General features: G+C 38.8%; 1 protein-coding gene across 1 annotated transcript; it reads right to left on the bottom strand.

Annotated features, from left to right (window-relative positions):
- Positions 1 to 270: 270 nt before the first annotated feature.
- Positions 271 to 12,018, bottom strand: NDUFA12 (NADH:ubiquinone oxidoreductase subunit A12). Its single transcript, XM_009645640.2, has 3 exons — positions 11,874 to 12,018; positions 10,793 to 10,880; positions 271 to 863 (listed from the first exon to the last, which is right to left on the bottom strand). Exons 1-3 carry the CDS (start codon positions 11,989 to 11,991, stop codon positions 683 to 685), a joined length of 387 nt encoding a protein of 128 aa, XP_009643935.1. The 5' UTR covers positions 11,992 to 12,018; the 3' UTR covers positions 271 to 682.
- Between the last annotated feature and the right edge of the window lie 3,233 nt (positions 12,019 to 15,251).

Below are 15,251 nucleotides of genomic sequence, written 5' to 3'. Positions count from 1 at the left end.
CCATCCCAAACCCTTGTGAGAACATCTTCTAATCAATCTCAGTAACATGGAAGTGGCAAAAAAAGATTTTTGTGACAGGGGGCCCTCTGCTTATTGATGAGTCCCCTTAGGGGGTGAGATATCATCTGATTACTATAGCCTTACAAGTTTTGCATTACGTATCATACCATATTGTAATACAGCAATGCATGCATACTCATGCACAGAGAATTTATGAATAAAAACTATAACCCTTGATTGGCCTTATTATTCTAACTTGTCTTATAAATATTTAAGGAGATGGCTTCCTAAAATAGTACATGAATAGTACATTATTTGCCATCCAGAGACTATAATAGGATAATGTTGAAGACTAGAATCCTGTATTTCAAATTTATATTTGTATTCTGTTGAACGGTACAAATGTGAGAAGTGACTGTCACAGAATTGGTTATCCTGTTAAAAAGTTTGAGCTGCTTATGTGAAGAGCTACTGACAATATGACAAAAAGCCCATTATCTCGATGAAATTAAGACTTGTCATGTATTCTGTCCTCTACCTCTTCCCAATGTTTTCTCACTTGTTTTCCCCCCAGTAAACTAAACTGCAGCTGTTATAGGAGGTTTTTATTTTGAACAAAACCAGTGAAAATTCAATTCATACTGAAAGCCAAAGCTGAGGCAAGTCACATTTTTTTTTGTTGTTACTTGCTAGCTGTTGTAGGTGGGATCCACTCTTGTATCTTCTTGCGAGTAGTAGAGTAAGGTACATACTGTCCAGGAGTGCCACTCAGATTGAATTTATGGTTCTCCCAGATAAATTTACGAGCAACTGGTGGATGAGTAGTTGGAGGGTCATCCGTCATTGAGTGAAGCCAGAGATGCCTTAAGAGGAAAAGGACACATTGTTATTAAGGAACATGACATGATCTGTACCAAGCCTTCCTCCTGACTCCCAAGGGTTCTCCTCTGAAGAGACACTATTTACTGGGGGAGGGGGATAATTTTAATCCAGTATTATTTGAATGAGACCACACAATACCAATTTAAAGTAATTACACAAACATAACTGATAAATAACAGTTCTACTTCCAAGCAACTGAAAACACACCTGAGTTTGAATTTCCTGTTCCTTTGTATGCTTACTATTTGGGCAGAGAGTATTTCATTGTTACGTGTTTCTACGGCCTTAACCAGTCAGCCAGGCCAAGACAGGCATTACAAATGACAAAACCACAAGGTTTTGTTTTGTTGTCTGAGTTTTTTTGTTGGGTTTGGGGATTTTTTTGTTTGTTTTCTTCTGTTTTTAATTACCAGAAGACTTTGCTGTGCAACAATTTCAATACCATCTTTAAAGCATTCATGAGGCTACCACTTGGGATATGGATTAATGATGCAGGTTCACCTAAAACAATCACATAAATGTTTACTGACTGCACAATAAAATGATGAATACCAATCAGTAATGGGGTAATTACCAAGTGATTATAGTGATTATCCTTTACCTATGAACTAAATGTCAATCCTCCCCTGTGCAAACATTAATGACTGAGCAAAGTATTTTCCATAACAATTTACTGAAACACTATGGCAGGGATCAACTCAATTGTTTTGATCCCATTTCTGCCTCAGTTCCCAAAGCAACTTTCAAACCTGAGTAACATTTTAATTATCTTCCAGTTTACATGTACTTCATACTGTATGCAGTTATGACATAAGCGAGGTTATGACTTTTTTTGAAAGCTTATGTATTTTTCACTGACATAGAATTAAAGAGGCTTTTCCTAATCAGCTTTTGTCAAAGACCTGACCTAAGAATAAGAAGTCTTCTATTCCAGTTATTAGAAAGCCTAAAAATTGCATCTTCAGCTTTTAGCAACAAATCCAGCACACTTCATGAATACAGCAAAATAAAACCACAGTAGAGGTAGTGAGAAATAGACTGACAAGTATATTCTAAATCTGAAGAGCTCTACAGAAGGTTGATTACCTTTTCAGTCAAATAGCTTCTAGACATTTATTTCAGAAAAAGAAAAGCTCACAACTTTGGATATAACTTTAGTACAAAATCTCACTTTAACAAAAATGTCAGCCACATGTTCATTTTCTATAAGTAAAAACCAAACAAAAACCCCAAATGAAGGCCACACGTTGTAGCACTACGGACTGCCAGGAAACTGGCTTGAATACAAAACTGGATGGAACCATAAGATGATTTAAAAGTAAGAAGGAAAAACTTGTTTAGAGGTAAAGAATGGCCCCCTGAAAGTTATACACATGTTCAGATGAAGTGACTCAATGCAACATGAATAGGAAGGGGATCTCTCTCTTGCTCCCTCCACTCTCCTTTGTGAATCTGGTATCATTTGAAGCATACATTTCCCACTACTTCTATTAAAAAAAGAAAATTTTGGATAATGATTTCTCTCTGGAAGAAGGTGGCCCTATAGCACTACAGGATCAGGCCTTGCTTGATTTTAAACCCTGTATTACCAGCCTCTGAAATGCCGTGGCCGTTACACAAAGCTCTGACTGTAGGTGAACTACCTCTCCCAATTCACGCCCGTTAGAAGAATTCTGTGTACTAGTGTGCTTCACACCACCCGAGATATCGCACAATCTACAATGGCTAGCATCAAAGATGGCAGAAATGCTGAAAAACAGCTAACTTTATAGAGGTGGGATCATATGCTCATACCCAACAAGCCAGGTCTCCATTGCTACCACAGAGAAACAGACAGTTTCTGGCATGGGAAGAAGGGGAAAAAAACAGTCCATAGACCCATATACATTCTGCCAATACTGACTTAAGTACTGCATTTCAAAATGCTTCGTAGCATCACTCCAGAGGAGCCTCATCTTTTCAAAACCGCTTACCATACCATATAGAGGCAACTTAAACTCACACACCTTCACGCAGTGATGCTTCTGGTAATAGCGGACAGGGATCCTGCAAACAAAACCCTATTTATGCACCTGTCACCATGCCCCACCGTCCTCGCGCTCCCCTGAGAGTTGTGCACATCAACAGGACACACAAAAAATTGTCTTCTTAGACAGAAATGCAGTTACAAAGGCCCTGAAAGACAGGCTGGAGCAGGTGGAGCATAAGAACTCTATTAAAGCCTAGTTAAAATCAACTAGATTTCAAGCTTGCATGATGTCTGGCAGCTCTTTTGTTACAAGCGTACTTACATCATACACTCCTTGAAACGTCAGAAAAATTATCACAATATTGACTTGAGTTTATTTACTCATTTAACTCAGCAGACAGAAAGCAGAATAGTATTCTGTCATTTAAACAATTGCTTTGCAGCTTTTCTAAGACTAAATCCATGAAGTCTTTTAGAATACAGTATTCTGGAGTAATTAAAGCTTTACTATATTGGCTTTCAGGATTTTCTGAAATTAAAAAATATCAATATGAAGTTGGGCTCAAATTTAAATAGATCAGCAAAACCAATCCTTAAACTCCATTTTCTCACTGGAAAATACAAAAATAATTGCTCACCTATGAGACAATTCAGTACAGTCATGGGTACTGACATGCCTGAAGAGATTTCAAAAGTTTGTTTACAACTCCATCCACTGGTAAGTACATTTATATTTAAGAGTTTCAGGGCTTAAGCCTGGTCACAACAGATTCCTCTTAGAAGCCCAACATGCGACTTCTAAAAGCATTCTGATTTGCAAAGAGTCTGTTCTCTCAAACAAAAGCTCCCAGTCTCCACTTATGCAAAATATGTAAAAACCAAAACCTGTATTTTGGGAAGACTTTCCCCTTGACAATCTCCCTCAAAGAGTCCTTTGAAGCCCTGAAGCCTCATAGACTCTACCCCCAGATGCTCAAGAAAAGCTTTTCCCACACTAGATTGAACAGCATGAATTAAGAGATTTGACATCTTGCAGATGGCCAAATTTCTATACAAACTCTGCCTATAAATCCAGGCACGGAAAAACAGGATTCAAAAGCAATTAATGACTTAAAACCTACAAAGCAGCAGACAACTTACACGGAGCAAAGAAAACAAGGAGGATAGCAGAAGCTCTGAAGAAGCTTCCTGGATCACAGAGCAGAATCACTACCAAGCAGGCTGAGGTTAGCAAAGCCTCTGGACTTTTCCTTGGGTAAACTGATGAAAGACACCTCCAAGTATCTTCAGCCGCTCTCAAGACTGTGTAGAATTTTCTCCCAAGTCAGACAAATATTTAAAAGCAAGGAGATTTCAAACTGAAGCTCAAGGGCCTGGAGCCAATTATATGATGTACAAGCTGTCAAACAAGAACCGATGCCACACTAACTCCGTAGCTACTACCATATGTGCATCTGCAAGGTTCAGGCACTGTCTATGTAAGTTCAGGACGTCTGCCAACTTGCTGGCATCCAGTTTTTTTTTCAACAAGTTAACAGCATTGCAGTAAGACAAAAGAGAAGTGAAGATGTGTGTTATGGTCAGAGGGCAAAAAGTATTTCAGTGCTTTCCCAAGTACGTTAAGTGAATGAGAAATCGGGGATTTAACTTTGACTAGCATAAAAATAAGCTTTTTTTATTTTAGAGATAGTCTTCACTTGTTATTCCAGGTCTATGCGTGGGAAGGAAAAAGGGACAAGAAACATGTTTTTATTTGTGCACATATGGAAGATTAACTTTGATTTCTCGTGCAAGCTACTATAAGATACCATTGCATAGTAACGAGACGGCATCCCATTCACCTGAAAACACCACACCAGCATTTAATCTAGTTATAAAACTCATAAATATATTGTGAAGCTACTGAAAGGATGGAAATTTTACTCTCCCGTTCCTTTTCAGTTCCATCTTTCTGTTTTGTTTTCCCTTTCAGGCAGACTTGAAAAGCAGCAGTTTTACAGAAGAATATCACATTTCTTTACATTTCTTAGTATATTTGGCACTTGAAGTCAGAGATGCTACATTTCTCCCTCCTTCAGCTGTCAAATCAAATAACAAAGAGGATGTAGACCATTAAACTGAAGTTAAATTTGAAATACTTCATCACATGAAGTCAACAATCCCTAAGCTCCTTCCAAAGATGTCAGATTTGCACCATACAGAAGTAAGGGACAAACGTTGCACATACATGGAACAATGCTGGCAAAAGGAAGTGTCCCTGCAAAAAGAGAAAACTATTCTGAAATTACAGTTCTTCCTTCCCCGCAGGACATAACATATTGAAAGAACAAATTATTTTTAACTAGTTTGTATACATAAACCAGTTGTCAATTTGTTTTTGCAAAGTACTTGGCCAAAACACAATCCAAATTACATTAAACCAGATAAATGGTAAATGAACAGTGTGCAGACAGCCTCAAAAGGCTTTGAATCTGATGCAAGAGAAGCATGGCTCTAGCATCCAGCAGGGTATCAGGCCTTGACTTGCATGGACTTTACATGCTCTCCAAAGGAAGCCTTACTCCACAGCATAACCCTGTTGAAAGAATTGGGTTCCAAGTTCCCCCCTCCTCAGTTGGCTCAAGCTGAACCTCCCAGAATCCTCCAAATGCAAACTTGCGCTCTTCCAAATTCCAGCTACAGGAGTATCCTGCTCAGTGAATAGCACATAGGAGCCCATGACAGGAATAAGCAGACACACAGGGAACTTTTACATGAGATGTGAACATAACCAGAAAATCAAGACTGATAAAGGCAACTTGGAGAAAAAAAAAATGCTACTCTCTCCTCTGATCCCAAAAAGATTAAGGACAGTAAGATACTCAGTCGTCTCCCCCTCACCTTGTTTCAGTGGAAATGACCGTCAAACCCTTAGATATGAGGATCAAAGAATCAAGAATCATAGAATCGTTTAGGTTGGAAAAGACCTTTAATATCATCAAGTCCCACCATTAAATAAGAAATACAAGTCTAGAAGGGATTTAGACACTGCATATGCTTCAGACCCAAGGAAGTATCAGCTACATCCACGTCACTCCCAGCAGGCAACTGCTCAAATGTTTATGGAATTGCTGTAATACTGGTTTGCTCATCTTCCCAAACCAAGATATTGTACCAGTGAAGATGACTAGAATTTTTTAGTGGTAAGGATAGTAATGTCCAACCTGCATCACCACTTCTGTAATTTAAACCTACTGCTTCCTATTCTACCCATCTATCTGTGAAAGATGGACTATGCCTTCTTCTTCCTCAAGAGATTAAATGCTTCAAGATTATACCCATGGTTATTTCCTCTCCTTTTTAAGTAACCCCAAATCTTTCCAACCGTCTTCAGAGGTTTGATTGTTCCTGCTGCTCTTCCCTAGGCTTCTTCCACTGCTCAACCGCTACACCCTATATAAGTCTTCCTGGTATTAAGCAGCAAGGAAGAGTCACTTTGCATGAGTGCAGTAATTCTTTCTACTTCTCAGGAAGGCACACTTCATTCTCAGCAATATGATCACGTGGACTTACTCAACCTGCCATTCCTATAAAACCCAGATCATCCTGCAGCACTGCTAGTTGCTCTCTGCCTGCACACCATAAAGTAAGAGGCTGCTGGTGTGAGAAGAGCAGGGTCATGCCTTCTGTCTCTACACCCAGCCATATGATTTCACTCCTTTTCCTCTTGTGATTGCAAAATAAGACAATGCAACTTGCCATGCTGCCAAACTTGAGAGTGCAGATAATCTGCAGCTGGCAATAACGTTCATGAAAAAAGCAGCACTGAGCTCTTTGATTCTTCTATCTATATTTTACACCCCTAATATTTCAGTTCTCTGTGCAGCCTTTGCTTAAGGGGGGTGGAAAAAAACCCCTAACACTGCTTTAAGCATGCTTCCTTACTAACAAACCTGCCCAGAACATTTCACCTAGGCTTCAGCTTGCCTGTGATCCAAGCCTGCTTCTACTGGGGCAGGTGGGAGGGTGGATGGAGAAAACTGTAACACCTACAGCCCTTGCCCTAGGAAGAGAGGAAATGGCATTATTATCAAGAAGTACACATTCAAGATAGCCAGTTTTTACTATGAAAACTCTTTGCCTGTGAAAATACTTTTGGCACCCTAACTACTACTTGTAAGCTGCCTAGGGATTCCAAATGAGTCATGTGTTCCTCTTAACGCTAACATTTTCTTTCCTGAAACTTTTCAAAAGCTTTTCTACAGAGCCAAAAGTATAAAATATTAAACCTAGAAGTCATTTATCTGTATCATCGTCCTGCTTGGTTTTTGATTATTTTTGTGCAAACAAAAAAAAGTTTTGCTTGTGATGAGTGCATCTGTACATAAGTTGTGACTACATGAATGTGAGCACATGCATGAAGCAGCATATGCCAGCTGTATAAAATAGTTATTACCTGCTGCTCTTGGAGATGATTTGCTAACTGTAGTATTTTAGGTTGGGAGATAAGTGAATGAGGAACAAAAAACACTGGGCCTTGTAACATAACAGTAAAATAGAAATGAACTCAACACACAGCCCAATGATTAGAGCAATTCTGTAATGGAGACATCTATGGAAGCACTAAAGGTAATGGAGACATCTATGGAAGCACTAAATAGAGTCCATACAGGCCTTGGTGAACAGATTTAACTTTTATTGTTTATACGTTCATGGAGCACACCCTATCACTGTGTTCAAAAATGGAAGCACTAAGTTCCTGCAAACAACATGCTCTGAACAGTAGGAGACGAAACAAGTATTTTGGCTTTTCTGTCTAACAGTATAAAAGATGCCTTTGTGTAGGAAAAAAAAAAATGTGCCAAATATCTTGTATAGCATTACAAGAAGATTAATACTAATCATTCCCAATGCAAGTACTGAGGGGATTTTAAAAAAACCTAATTAACTTGTCTCCAAAAACATAGATACCAACATCTTGATGTTGAAGATAAAAAAAGAAAACCCAGAGTAACAAAGAGGTTAAATAACACAACTAAACCAGAATAAACCGCAAGCCTACATATTCTGGCATGGCAACATTTAAAAAAAGCAACAGTCTCAATTCCTTGTATAGTAGACGTATGTCAAAACAACTCTCTTGATTTCCTTCAGACTGTGATTTCAGTACATCCGCTGTCAAAAGACATTACATCAATTATTTCAGAATACTGAAAATACTCAGTAGTTCCTAAAAACAGTACTACAATATGTTATTACACGAGATGTTTTTTCTTGCTGCTTTTTCCTTTTCTCCAGTATGTGACAGAAGGTAAGGGGTAGCTAAATGAATTCTCATTTTATTTTTTCGAGACAGTTGTTTTCAGAACTTTTTAATATACCAAAATGCTTTTTTCCAATTCATCACGCATGATGAGGTCCACCTGATTCAACAATCACTCATATTCCACAATCCTGAAGGCACATGACTGACCACAAAAATTATACTTTAAGATGAACAGTGTATTCATATTCAACAACCAGAAACATGGAGAAAACCAACCTGTAGTATGACTTAGACTGAAAAAGAAAAAAGGAAGAAAGTCTTTTTCCTGCACATCTGCTGGTGTTCTCTGTACTTCCCAAGAAAATAGTGTAATCAGTAGGAGAATCAGTAGTGTAATCCTACATACAGTAGGATTTTTATGAGAGTACTACAAAATCATTACAAACTAGTTACGATTACTATTTAAAAAAGGAACATCTGAAACCTCTAGGTTAACCCTGGTCCTAAACCTCGATTTTGTAAAAAGTGTCCTCTTTAGGCATGACAGTTCCAAAATATTTCCTGAAAGTAACACCAGCATAAACAATGTAGTAAAACCTGCTTCCACCTGCAGAGGGTATAACATCATACCCAGAAACTGCCCTACTGTGCTGAATTAACTAGAACCCAGAGTCAAAAACCAGCATTTAAAAGAAGTATTCAGATCACAACCCAGCTGTTACAGAGGTACTTTATCCACTTCCCAGCTGACCCAAGGATGACAAACTTGTCTCACCTTTCCATCTGTTAAAGGGAGGGCTAGTGCTTTAAGAAATAAACATTTTTTACAATTGACAGGACAGATACTACTATACTATGGACCAAATTAATCTCTTTGTTAACAGAAGTAATTTCACACAATCTATTTTATTTCCAACAAATTTCTGTGTCCAAAAAACCCACTAATTTCCTGTGTAGTTGCACAACGCCAGTGTTATATTGACCTTGAACAATATTAATACCATCAGATGAAAAAAAAAAATACAGTCTTAAAAGACAGCATTTATTCCCAGTTAAATTACTTATATTTTTAAAGATGTATCTAAACAGTATAGAATTACAGGTCAGTGATTTAGATGTGTCACAAAGCTAGGACTCCTACGTAAGAATGAACATCTAAGGTTGCCATGGGACCTACAAATTTATCACCAATAAAAAAAAAACAGTGAACAGTACTGCACAACTAAATTTCCTGACAAAAATACCTTAGAACACGGGACTGTTTATCCTTTTGTGCCCCATTGCAGTGACCAGTCTTGAAAATAATGAAATGTTCACTGTTTCTTCCAGGGCAATTTTTTCCACATCAATAGGAAAACAAGTTTTTCTACCTCACTAATTTATGTGATCTTAACAAGCTACTTAATCCTAGAAACACCCCTTTCATACTCAGGAAGAAACCCTTTATCGAGGTTTGTTAGGACACGTAAGCATGAACAAAAGAAAAAAAAAAACCACAACAAAAGCCGTGCCTCAAAGTAAGGAAAATCTTGAAAACCAGCACAGTCTAATAGTGAAAGGATAAAAACTAGAACCAAACAGTTACTACACAGATAACAAGAACGGTCCTGGATGGGCATGAACATGCTCATTTTGGAGATTCTAACGTCACTTCTAAAAACCAATGCCATTAAGCTCTCACTGGAGAAGACAGAAAAAAGCATTAACTGCATTAAATATAATTTTAAGGCTGGGAGAATTTGAAACAGAATTGACTACCTAGACAGTCTACCCACGCATTTCTCAAATGTTCCATTGAGCGCCACAATTTAGGAGTTTAGATAGTCAATCTCAGCCCTGGCACAGAACATCTATCACAGGAATAATAAAAACCAGCACTCACCAACGCTCAGTCTACCCAAGCACCTCTTACTTCATAGCACCTTTCACTGCCTTGTAGCTGAAGTGCTATTCATATTCCTCGAGAATCAGGTAGAGATTGGTTTTGCTAGCATAGACTTAATTTATTTGGTGTGTGTTTTTTGCCAAGTTATTCAGGAAGACAAAAAAGAGTATTAAAAGCTACGGGGCCAGAGATCTTTTGGAACTCAAGGTTGTACAGAATTATTGCTGAAATGCATGAACAGAAAATAAAACTTTACAAAAAATTATAATCAAGTAGCAGTCAACATACAGAGCATCCTGGCCCTTTGCTGTTGATCATCTTGTAAAGCGTCAATGTCTATCAACTGAAACAATTATGCTGTTAATGGCTGTGGATTAAGGAATGTTGTTCCATCATTGCCTTACATTCTTTAGGTGCTTGTTTAGAACGGATAATAGAAATATTTTTTCTACCTCTGGCTGCTCAATGCTATTGTAGGCTTTGCCAAACCATTAAGATGGAACCACAACTAATAGGGAAAATTGGAAGACTGGCTTGACCCACTCAATCTGGCTGGCAAAATGCTTTTCTGATTCCAAGCAGCAGCGAGTGCGACTGTCAGGACAGTGAGCAATATAACATTATGAATGCGGTTCAAAATTAAAAGTAACCAGCCTGATCTTCTGGTCATATATAAGATAGCTGCGTCCAAGAAAGCTTTATTACCATAAAGTTGTTGAGGGTTTTTTAGTATTCTGCTTTGTAATACAAGAAAATATACAGGCAATTACACAATTGGCATCTGTCTACATTATTAAGCTAAATGGTTTACCATTCGGGGGGGACCATACTTCCATCAACTTCCCAAAACGTATTTTTGCCATTCATTTCATTAGTATAGATTACCCATCTGTGTCGACCTTAAATAAACAAACAGAAACATTGCATTAGCTAAAAAAAAAAAAAAAAGATTTCATAAAAAGGACAGAATTCACAAAAACACAAGGAAAAGTATTTTGACTAAAAGTATCTACCATTACGGGTACTTATTTCAAAGTCAGTATAGCTTCTATTTTTCTAAGTCTTATGTATTTACACTGTTACTGTATTTTTATATGGCTGCATCTAATGCTCTCACAAGGAAGCAAGTATTAGCTATTATGGAAGTAATGGGAAATAGGAACTTACAAAATTTTCAGGTAGAGAAACAGGTTTGGGGATTTTTTTTTTCCCAATTAAGAGGAGACTTTTGCAAAAGGACACCGCCATCAGTAACATAAGACTGAACTAACTTTCAGCCATATAAAACTACCAAGCAATGTTTACCAGCAACTGCTTTCCCCAAGTACCCTACAAATTAACCTCCAGTAGGCAGAGCTTGGCCTAACCAGCATGTCAATTGCTTAGGTGTCACCTTCATCATTTTAGGTGCTACCTTTTTAAGTACTCTACAAATGTTATTTAAAATCCCATTACTTATGGTAATTGGAAGTTTAAGCTAACCTGTGTTTCTTTGCCCTGGAGTAATCATGTAAGTAAGTACAGCTGTGCAGCAGTTTTAAAGGCATTTCTGTTTCTTCCCTCACCTGTTAAACTATCAGCTTTTAGGTCAAGGACCAAATTCAGCTCTCAGTCACATTACCATGTAGGCATACCTACATGGAGAGCATCTGACTGGCTTATATTTATCCCATATTTATTATTTCAGATTGACTATGTTTGCAAATGACTCGAGGGAAGCAGGAAAGAGACAGACGTTGTCAAAGCATTTCTATAGGCCCCCTCTCTAAGACTCACACAAATCAAGTGCGAGGATGTCGGGCAGGCAACAACTTCTATTTCACTAGCCAAAACTACACAAGCTATACAAAGTTCGACAGTCAGTCAGGAGGTGTTTATATTAGCACACATACCAAAGAAGTTTCTTTTGTCTTCATAGTATTTGTTTCCATATTTGTCAGTTCCTACCAGCGTACCGGTCTTCAAATCATTGACCCTGTGAATTCCCAAAACAACAGTTTCAATTGACATGATCTTAGAATGAAGTTGTGATAGAGATTTCCTAGTGCTTGGTAAAAATCTGTAATGAAAGCTCTTGAAGCTATTCAAAAAACTATTCAGGCTTAAGGACTGCAAAACGTAATCATCAATCCCTGCAACTAATGTCAGCGTGCCTCTACTGCCTGCCCCACTGACAGTATAATAGAAGTCATACAAAAAGGCTTGGGGGGGCTATTAATTATTTAAAAGCTCTTTATAGTGGAAGATAAAGAAGCTCTGCAATATAGCACAATTTAACACAAAACCTTAAATACTGTGGAAGGGAGTCCCAGAGACACATGTTAATTCACTTAGTTGAAGATGTTACCGTCCTTCTCAGCTATTTGTTACTAGCGTTTCAGCTTGAATTGCCATGGAAAGTGGTCAGCACTGAAGCAGCTTAAGAGGTCTCGCGCGTCTGTGTGGGCACTAACCTCCAGCAGAGGAACAGTAATATTTTAAGCCATTGTAGCTGCTTGCCAAGGAAATGCATGCTAAGGCCTAAATTACAATTGTTACTTTCTAGCTTTTGTATAACCATGAAAGATGCAAGCATTTACACTGCCACTCCAGGAGACCTACACTGACCCAAGTAACGTATATACCAGATTCAACTCTTTATACAGAACATATTTTAACATTACTGTACATATCAATAACTAAACTGAACCTATGATTTACATTCTATTAAAACTTTAAAATTACCAAAATGCTCTTTTCCCCCTAGATCTGCACCTTTGCTTTCCTTTTTACTGGCATTTATCTCAGGCAGAATTACGTAAGGAAAAGTTTACTCTCAAAGGTTTTAGTTGTTTCTAGTATTATACGCACTCTCAGCTCAGTCCTAAATGACAGAAGGGATGTGCGTGCACGCTTCCATAGTTGGGAGTTTAACTGTATAACCCACATTGGTTTTTTTATTGTCTTTTCTCCCAGGATGTATGAAAGCGATAATCACTCCACCAAGTATTCGTTTTAAACCTCTGTGGTCCCAGGCAGAAAGGTTTTCTGACACAGCTCTCCCCTGTCAAAGAAACACAAAGATCTCTGGCTCAGCTATCCAAGCCCAAGCTCCCAGCTTCAGAAAAAGAGGAGCCATTTCACTGCTGCTCTCCCTTCCTTCTTCCCCTCCCTTTCTTGTAAGGGTTCTTATGCCCTTGTTGTGACTTCATGCCCCGAATACTGATATCAAACACTAAGAGGTTATTTATGGCTTCCAGAGGACATTTTCCATCCAATTTCACTGAGTCTTGAGTAAGTAGAATGTTTCTAGGTGCACAGGCTCTTAATAATTTGACTTCCACTGCGTAAACCCTGTTCCAGCCGCCTTAGTGGCAAACATACAGAGAAAAGCAGGGAAATTCAGAATAAAACCCTTGCAGAGAGTCTCCTGACTTGGGTAAATAATTTTTCCAAGTTAGCAGTAATTACTTCTTAAACACACCAATTTAAGATACACCTTGATTACTCTTCCTGTAAGCACCGAGCCTATTCCTTGAGCTGGGACAGAAGATTCAATGGCTTGAAAGGTGAAGGGGAGGCAGCAGCTATGTTTGTGGTTGGTAGGGTTGTGAGGATCAAGTGTTTTCTTCCTGGTAGAAAGGTGTCAGCTCAGCCTGTGATCTTCGACTCACAAAAGCTCCCTATTCAGACATTCATTAAGATGTGCTTAGAGAGAGGCACTCTGGTGAAACCTAATGCTCCAACTCTTCTACACTTTTATTTCCCCAGCTCCGCTTGTTCTTGAGAACTGCCAGTGTAAGAGCTACAGCCTGAGTAGGGAAACAAAGCGGAGAAAACAACTTGGGGGGTATGACAGGAGATAATAATAATTAGTAGTAAAATACTAGCTGGAAAAAAGATATATTGCCTGAACTTATACTGCTTGACAGCTTGAATTTTCCCTCTAAAAAGCCTTGCAAGAGGAAGGCCTATCTGAGCCGCTTTCTACAGCGGGGAGAGAGAAGCCAGCAGCTGTCTGTCACCACAGCTACCAGGAATACAAAGTTGAGGCCTCCCAAAAGTCAAGCTGTATGCTTCAAAAAAGCATACAATATTGTGCCACAAAACAAATGAGAAAAGAATTTAAAATGTATGACAGGAAGATGACAACACGCTCAGCTGAAAGAAATACAGAGCTGATTGAAGGTTACTAGTGAAGTTCCACAAAGAATGTTGATGTTAGCAGCCTTATTTAACACTTTACAGGGTTCCTGACCAAAATAAAACCAAACCAGAAACCCCACCCCCAAAAAGCACAGGGGTCTGACATTATGACATTACCATACAGAGGAAGGTCACACTACTGTACAGGAAGTTCTGGACTGTCTTCAGGGCTGGAGTGATGCCACCAGAATGCAATTCCATGGTATGAAGGGCATAGCACCAGGTGATGCACCTGGGGACTAGTAAGATCTAAAGCTGTGTGTAATCACAAGGAAAACATCTGGATGTCACAAGGCAATAATGAGCTGCCAATTAAGTGATGTGGGGAAGACAGAGAAGCTGATCCTAGGATGTACCAGCTGAACTGAGCTGCCTCAAGTGAACAAAGTGATTACTGAAGTCGCTGTATGAAAATACAGATGAGGCCTGATCAGCAACTGTGTGAAATGTTGTTTGATCTGTTTTGAACAGTTCATTTAAACTACAAGAAATAACAGAAAAAAGACTGGGGAAAAAAAAAAAAGTCTTCAAGAAGGCTCAGAAAGTTTTGCTTGTTTATTCTAGGGTAAGAGATCCCTTGATATTTAGCAGGGAACTTTACCTTTGTAAATCATCCCTATCCCATACTCCTGACTTCCCACTATTGATTAAAAAAAAGTCTTTCTGGCTATGTGGTCAGGTCTACAACATTCACTGTACCCTGAAGAAACATTCCATTACTTTTCCAAGACCAGCTACAGTAAGACAGGTTACCAACACTGATGAATTTGGATCACGTACCATTCAGACTTCCACCCTACATTTCATCAAGGCAATGACAAAGAGTACCTCGGTAAATCTGCAGCTCCTCCTGTTTGGGAGGAGCTTCAAGCACTCTGTGTCACAATTCAAAATCCTCTTCACAAGGTAGAGATGAGATGTGAGTGGGGAAAAGAAAACAGGAGAGAGTTTCACGTGGACAAGTGCAAGGTTCCGTGCTTGGGGAACAAAGTGCACAGACATGACGGGAAACAAAGACTGTCACCAATTCTGCAGAAAGTATCACCGGGGCTAGAGGGTATCCGAAGCCGAGCGCAGGTCAGTGG

The sequence above is a fragment of the Egretta garzetta genome, unplaced genomic scaffold, assembly GCF_000687185.1.
Source record: "Egretta garzetta isolate BGI_Z169 unplaced genomic scaffold, ASM68718v1 scaffold38, whole genome shotgun sequence".
NCBI lineage: Eukaryota > Metazoa > Chordata > Aves > Pelecaniformes > Ardeidae > Egretta > Egretta garzetta.
This window is presented reverse-complemented; position numbering and strand designations above follow the sequence as displayed.